This window comes from Sinocyclocheilus rhinocerous, unplaced genomic scaffold, assembly GCF_001515625.1.
Source record: "Sinocyclocheilus rhinocerous isolate Xijiao unplaced genomic scaffold, SAMN03320098_v1.1 scaffold14, whole genome shotgun sequence".
In the NCBI taxonomy this organism is placed as follows: domain Eukaryota; kingdom Metazoa; phylum Chordata; class Actinopteri; order Cypriniformes; family Cyprinidae; genus Sinocyclocheilus; species Sinocyclocheilus rhinocerous.
The window spans coordinates 1,405,834-1,413,939 of record NW_015629561.1 but is presented as its reverse complement, the minus strand read 5'-3'; the positions used below and the strand labels follow the sequence as shown (position 1 = coordinate 1,413,939).

Here is an 8,106-nt window from a genome sequence, read left to right as displayed (position 1 = left end):
TATAATATCTGTGCAACAGTTATTGAGCCTTTCTTTTAACAGGTTTAAATTTCAGTTACTGTGTGCGTTAAAAACAATTTATAGTCTTTTCTACGCCCGTGTTTTGTTCTCACAGACAAAACAAACAAAACAACATTAAACTCTGGCAAGAAGATAAAGTCCTTTTGGCAAAATCATAGACATTTATTTACAAATCAAGTATAATAATGGGAACACTGAATGATCTTGGAGAGAGCTTTACCAAGCTGACTGTCGTAACCGAATGTGACCAGAGTTTAAAGGCTGAACGAATGACTGACAGCCACAGTGGAGAAAAGAGTTTGTGTGAACTTTAATGTAAGGACTTAGTTTCTACGTGTATTTACACTTTGATTTGAACGAAAACAGCGCATCCGTGCAGCGCACAGAAGCTGACACAGAAGAGCGTACGCTGCTTGAGTTCAGTGGATATTCTCCAAAATGGCGCTACTGTGATGCGGAGAGACACAGAGATGACGAATTGTTGAAATAAAGTCGTTATTTTAGTTTTCTTCGCGTACAAAAAGTATTCTCGTCACTTCATAACGTTACGGTTGAACCACTGATGGCAGATGGAATATTCTGACGATGTCTTTCATACTTTTCTGGACCTTGACAGTGTAATTTACTAGGCAGTCAATGGGACAACCACAAGCCTCCCTGTTTTCATTCAAAATATCTTAAATTGTGTTCCGAAGATGAACGAAACTTTTGCGGGTTTGGAACGACATAGGGGTAAGTGATTAATGACAAAATTTTCATTTTGGGGTGGAGTAACCTTTTAAGCTATCGTATCGCTTCAGAAGTAACACAGAATAATACGCACAATCTCAGATTTGTATCGGCCCTCTCTGACCGATACCCGATCCGACAAAAAATGGCAGTATCGGAGACGATACCCGACATGAATATCGGATCGGCGCATCCCTAGTTGTTACTTGCACCCATAAAGTAAAACACTTATAATAGGTTACCGTAAATCAATCAATAAAAAAAAAAGCATGTCCAGGTTTAGAGCTTTTGAGGGGCTTCTTTTTTGTAGTTTCTTGCTTGTGTTCCCAACAAAACTTTGATAAAATTTTGCATTTAGAACAGAAGGGCAGATGGCTCCGCTCGCAGACTGTAAATCCTTGACAAGTTAAAACCTGCATGTTCATGAATAAAACATCACAGTGAAGTCTAACAGGCATAAGTCTTCAAAGCTAATTATTCCTTGGCTTGAAAACAAGGCCATTTTTTCCTGTGTATCAAGCTGATCTTCCAGGTATATGAAATCAGGAAATGTGTTCATTTCTAGGTAAACTGGGTCATAAGCATGCTGCAAACAAAAAAAAACAAACAAAAAAAAAAGCAAGCCAATTTCCCCAACATGTACGCAAGTAAATGCACTGTCATTTCCTGTCAAAAAAATTATGCTTATTTGTAGGGTGGACAGCTCCCAAGGTCAAATTAATTTTACTAACAGGCAGATCAGCTATGACTCATTTTTTCCCAAACATACGGATCAAAGGCACCCTGTCGCACAAACACTAAATCACAGTGATGGGTGAATGTCTGTGTCCCTAACACAGATCATTAATGGACTCCCCAAACCACTATTAGTCGTTATCTATCTAATGCTTCACAGCCCCTCACTCTTTTCCTGCCTCCCCCACAAGCATGCAATGCTCTTCTGCAGCTAAAAACAGCCAGGCCGTGTGGCGGTGATGATTGCGGGGCTGAGCCAGATCTGTCACCGGAGAGCACAGAGATCCAGCACGATGACAGAAAGGGTGCTGACATCATCAGTGGCCCTGGAAGATCAACAGGGCTTTCCTTCAACAGATAATCATCCTGAATCTTACAGTAGTCCTCTTCAATAAGAAGATTTGTTTCTATGTCTTTCTATGCGTTCACAGCAAAATTTTGGCGAGGTATCAAAATAACTTTCAACTTCACTGTAATAATGAATGTTTCTAAAAAGATCTCAACCAAACAAATGCTACAAGGGGGTAAAATGAACACCTCCGCATTTCTACTCTGCTGCTATAGCAGTACAGACAGTGAGTGGGAAGTGGCCAACCACAGAAGTGGATTGTTTTGACCTTTGAGACATACATTTTGCCCCAAGTCTCGATGACTGCCTTTTAATAGGAGTGTAAAGGATCAGATTGCTCATGGCTCAGTTCGGTTCACGGTTTTAGGGTCACGGTTCGGTACGGTTCTGTTCGGTATGTGCTATGTTCAGGGAAAAAAGAACTATGGTCATATAAAAATAAAGAATATAATAACAAATAATCAAACTAAATGCAACAGCACCAATAAATACAATAGAGTTAAAATGCAAATAAAATAAACGGTGTTTTTTAGGTGTTTAACAGTAATTTTCAGGCACAGAAATTTTAAAGTAAACTAAAGTAAAATAATAGTGCATATTTCACTGTATAAATTAAAGACCAATCCTTGTTACAAAAACTATTCAATCAAGAAAAGTGAGTGATTTCTTTGTCTTTTGTTGTTTTACATTAAAAACACAGACAGCAGGAATACACTGCTGTTCTTTACAGATCCAGTACACTGATACTGATACATATGCATTGTCTTTCTCAACTGTTTACGTTCACTTAAGATCAATGATACTCACAAAGATGGGCATGTTGACATTTTTTTGTTAGTTTGTCAATTCAAACGCAAGTCTTGAAAGAGAAATCAAAATTTGCGTGGCACGCGCTGTCTGACGAGGCTCTCCGCGTGCGCACACACATCTTCAAACAGTGCGCAAGTTCTCAAGCGCTTATTCTTTGCTTGAATGTTTCAATTGACAATACTTAAAAACACGCGTAAATGAGTTGTTTAAACACAGATAGTGTGTGCTGTTCATGTCTCACCTGCGTTCGAGCACTTTCAACACCCGGGTGACGAAGGTGTAAATGACTGGTATACTAGTGTGCATACGGCATTCCATGTTGTTTATCCACGTTTTTTGATCATTGCTGTTGTAATGTGGGAAGCCAACAGTACCAAGAGTACCGCAATACGTATCGTGGGTGCAGAAATGATTTTGAATTGTACAGTAAATAGTAGGGCTACACGATTAATTGCAATTAAATCACAAAAGGCGATAAATCGCGATTAGGCAGAAGCTGCGATTGTCATGCGTATCTTTCAGTGAAGCACGGTTATGTGATCAGCAGTAAATCTCCATCCGAAGGCCAGAGGGCGCTCTCGCGCTGAAACTCCAAATACGCCTCGCAGAAGAAACCCAGGAAATGCCTATAGAGGTTGCTGAATAAACAGAAGATTTAACTGCTTTCATTAATTCAACGTGATTAATAAACACACGACAATGACAATATATGGTTTATCTGAGATTGTCTTATTATAATTTTTATTATAATAAAGTATATAATAATGCAATGCTAATCGACAGCCTTTATCACTGCTTAGAATACTATGAAATATGTTACGTGCCTTATTCTGTGTAAGAAGTAGGGCTGTGCGATTTGGGGGAAAATATCAAATTGCGATTTTTTTGACAGATATTGCGATTGCGATTTGATTTGCGATTTTACATTTGCAAAGTCAAGCTTCAGCTCAATATTGCCAATAATGTGCAGCACAGTATGGGTATCATTACCCTGCTGAAAAAAACAATAGAAACCATCACAGAAATTCTTATAGATTCCATTAAACCATTACAAAATTCCTTTTTGTTTTGGGCATTATTCCAATAGGAATTACTGTTGTTCTATTGGTTGCCATCTGCCAGATTACATCCCACCAATAGAATCCATCAAATAGACACCATTATAGTTTACATTAAAACCAAACAAATTCCCATTATAACCTGAAATACATTAAATTTGTTATGCAGTGCTGATTGGGGAGAACGGAGGTGCGCTCACTCTATTGGTTAGTAAGACTGCCACTCAAGGCTGGCAGTCATGCATATGCTCTGGAACAAAGTAATATCGCGTCCATATCGCAGGCTTTGCGATTAGGAAATCGCAACGTCTCAAATCGCGATTTCGATGCGATTTCGATTAATCGCACAGTCCTAGTAAGAAGCCACATCATCTCACAGGAGGATTTATTTCAAACACTCGACTGACGTTATGAAGTGAGTTTGGAGTAAAAACATGTTATTAAATGTGGTATTTTCACGTGCTTTCAGATGGAGCAGCATTTACTACACAGAGTCGTAGTTCACTGACAAGCTACGCAAACAGCTTTCATAATTGCAGATCGATTTCTTTATTTCATAATCGCGCAATTAAATCGTCTGCGATTTTGCGTAGCTTGTCAGTGAACTACGACTCTGTGTAGTAAATGCTGCTCCATCTGAAAGCACGTGCTGGAGATTTACTACTAATCACAGGGGTTAAAGCAAAAAAAAATATTTTGACTGAAAGTTTTTCCTCGGCCAAACCCCATTCTACAGCCATACCCGTCACACACCCAGTTTAAGAGCAGTGTTTTTCTTCTTGTAATTGTCCTCCTAATTTAAAAAATTTTGGAGCACCTTCTAATCAATAATAAAAAAATTCTGATCAAGAATTAGCCTTTCTAATATGAGCTGACATTAGACTCAAAGTAACTTCAGGGGCATTTTCTTTGTACCTTTGTAAATGCATTTTTCTAATTTTATTAAATGCATGCAGTGTTTCCTCTAGGATTTTTTTCCAGCTGTGGTGGCAGGACTATTTCCCATGGACCACGCCCCCTTCCCACCCAAGAATCACGTGCACTCAGAATTGAATTTATTTTAACTAAAAAAGGTGACAGAGGTGACAGAAAAAGTACCAAACAAAGCCCAAGTTAAGTAAATTGTGCTGGCAAAAATGCCCACTGCAGCAAACTTCTGGTTGTTTGGGGGTTTTTGTTTGTTTGGTATGGAATAGCTGATATTTCATTAGATTCTATTCTGTTTGTCAAGTTATGGGTTTAAAACATCTAAAGACAACATCAGATATGATAAACACAATGAATAGGGGGAAAAAATCCTCCCAACAACTGCAAAACTTAACAGCAAAACTGACAAAACTTTTTGTATGTTGATTTTATGATTAACAGCCACAATTGTTCAGAAACAATTTGTTTTAATTAATTCAATTAAAGTTACCTTAATGACACAACATACAGATTTTATATGGCTTGGGAAAAAAATCCACATCCACATAAAAAGGCTAAAAATAGCCCTGAAAATAAATTACGGGGGCAAATATTAATCCTTACTAAATTTTTCTGATATTTATATTCTTTATTTTATAGGACAGAATAGAGGAGTAAAGTAGTAATGTGAGGAAAAAGGGCACAAGGATCAGGATAGGTGTCAGACTCAAATTCATTACTCCGTCATATCCATCATAAAACGGACCACAAAGCTATGGCTCCAAACTGACACTGATTTTAAAAGGGTAGTTCACACACACACACACACACACACACAAAATTGAACATTTTGTCATCATTTACCTACTCTCCATTGTTTGGTTACCAACATCTTCAAAATATCTTATTTTGTGTTCAACAGATGAAAGAAATTCATACAAGATTGGAAAAAACTTCAGGGTGAGTAAATGATGACACAATTTTTCATTTTTGGGTGAACTATGCCTTTAACCACATGCCCAAACTTATATAGACTAAATGATACCTGAGGATTTCAGGACATTAGTTTGTGAACAGTTTGTTACTAACTAGTGGTCAAGCCTGATATATCGGCCGATATTTGGCATTTTTCAAATATCGGCATTGGCCGATAAGTTTTTCTGTTTGGCCGATGTGTTCGAGGCGGGACTTTTATTTTGACGGCACTGAGAACGGCAGCGCCTGAGCACACAGTGCACACATTCTCCCTCTTGTTCGCTTTTGTCGTTCAGTTCTGTCTAATATGGATAGAAGTCTATCTAACAATCAGATAGAACTGTTAAACAAAGGAATTAAAATGTATACAAAAAAGTATTATAACGATTGCTTTAATATTATTAGTAATAGAAAGGCAAACATTATAATACTTTCTCGTTTGCCGTCAGCATTCTGGGTCGGTCCGTGCGAATTGAATGCTGACAGGAGGAGAGTTCTGCTTCACTGGAGACACGCGATCGACAAACTTTAAACTAGTGATTTCAAATTATGCTGCGCTTTATGCATTTGCCCACTGTCATATTCATGTCATTTTCATTGCGTGCTGTATATAAAATTTGTGTTACCTTGGCTTTATTTGAAGAAAAAAAAAAGTATGCATTCAGTAAATACGCATTAATATCATTTAAACAAATCTTTGAATGTCTAATCAATATCTAATTTCACAAACCTTGCAGACTTAGTCGAATCTAGTTGAGATCTTGTGAAGCGTGCATTTGTATCCTGCATGATCGCGTGTATCGGCATCGGCTGTCAAAAAACCCATATCGGTCGACCACTATTACTAACAGGAGATTATCTAAAAAAGCAAGTGACTTTTTTTATCGAAACTTCCAAATGAAACTATGTTTGTAATTTTCCAAATAACTCAATCTGAGTCAAGCAAATACAGGCCAATGCTGGTGTCAGAACCTGCTACAACCAACGAAAAAAAAAAAATCACATGGCAACTTCATCAACATGCTACACTGAGGGAACTGTCACACCCATTCCACAATCACCTGACCAAAACAAGATTCACCTTCCTGTTTTGCGTAACTATGAGTGGATTTGCTTCAGTCTAAATTAAACACTCGTCCTGATGGAGGTGGAATGTCTTATGTCATTCTCTGCCCTCTCCATGCCATTCTGCCCAATACAGTCCTTCATATCAAAGGCCAGCTGGAACAGGAACCTGCCACCTGGTTCTTAATAAAACAGATGGCTGTCCAATTTCCACTGTGCTCCTAAAATGAATGATTAACTCACACCCAAATCACAGTGTACTCTGGAATAACACCTGCAGAAGGCTTACCAGATTACTATTAAATCCCTTAAACATACTTCACAAAGAAAAAAACACTCCAAATGAAGAATAAAACACTGATTTTAGGCTTTATGAATGTGAGAGAGTGAGTAGTTGGTCCTTTAAATAGCCAAAAAACAATGTTGAAGGGTGTTACTATATTACTATTAAACACAATCACAAAACATATCCTCGTTGCTCAAAATGTTGATTTATAAATGTCTCAGTCTTACCTTTAAAGCATACTTATCCCCACTCCTCTTGTGAAATATCTCCAGAACCCTGCCATTGATGCCCAGCCCCAAGACCTGGCTAGTGACCTTGTAGTCGTCAGTTATGGCATTTTTCTTGATCTGAAGTGAAGCTTTTCCCAGCATGAATTGGGCTGGATTCTGTTGTTGTTGTTGCTGCTGCTGGTTGTTCGGAAACTTCGGCGGACTGTTGGCGTTAGTCAGCATCTCCCACCTCTTTTCTTGCCTTAATATAACAACTAGCTACTTCACCCGAACTTCAGACCTTTTTTTGGCAACACCCAAGGCGAAGATTTGCCTCAGAGAGCTCGACTTCAGGCACATAAACTACGTTTAAAAGCGATAAAACTGTGAAACAAACCTTCTGATGCGCCGTTATGTCGGTTTCTTGGTGACTAGCTAAGCTAGCTAATATCCATGTCGAGGGTCAACCCACCAATTCAGGGCTCAGAGAGTTAAAAATGCGACTTACATAAAATCACTTCAAGCTTAAACGGCTTCGAAGTGTCACTGGCTATTCGAAAGAGCCGCCTAGTGAGTTAAAAACACAAATGTTGATTTTAAAAGTCGGGAATGGCATTCGTTCTAACACTACTCGTCTACGAGACGCGCACTGGCCCTTCGCGACTTTCGGCCAGCGTCTTACTGCTCTGACGTCATAGCGAGCTTCGAAATGTGTGCGCTCTTAAAGGAGCCGCCACCTACTGAAAATGCATGTACACTGAAAGTGCAATTGAAATGGATGTTTTGCACATAAAATTATGTATATATGATTAATATTATTAAATGATGAATATTAAATATAAAAATATTTACTTCATCATAAAAGCTTGCTGACCAGCTGCCAGACTGGGAAACTAAACCAGCAAGACCAAAAAAAAAAAACAATACAAAAACCGTTTAGGCTAGTCATAGCAAGAAAAAAAA

The 8,106-nt window shown here is 38.3% G+C and overlaps 1 protein-coding gene across 1 annotated transcript in view; it reads right to left on the bottom strand.

Moving 5' to 3' along the window:
- Nucleotides 1-7,829, bottom strand: part of LOC107739280 (MAP kinase-activated protein kinase 2-like) — a 60,155-nt gene extending 52,326 nt beyond the window's left edge. The window contains exon 1 of the mRNA XM_016551344.1: nt 7,162-7,829. Coding sequence (XP_016406830.1) covers nt 7,162-7,386 — 225 coding nt within the window. The 5' untranslated portion in view covers nt 7,387-7,829. The remainder of the gene's footprint in view (nt 1-7,161) is intronic.
- Nucleotides 7,830-8,106: the final 277 nt, after the last annotated feature.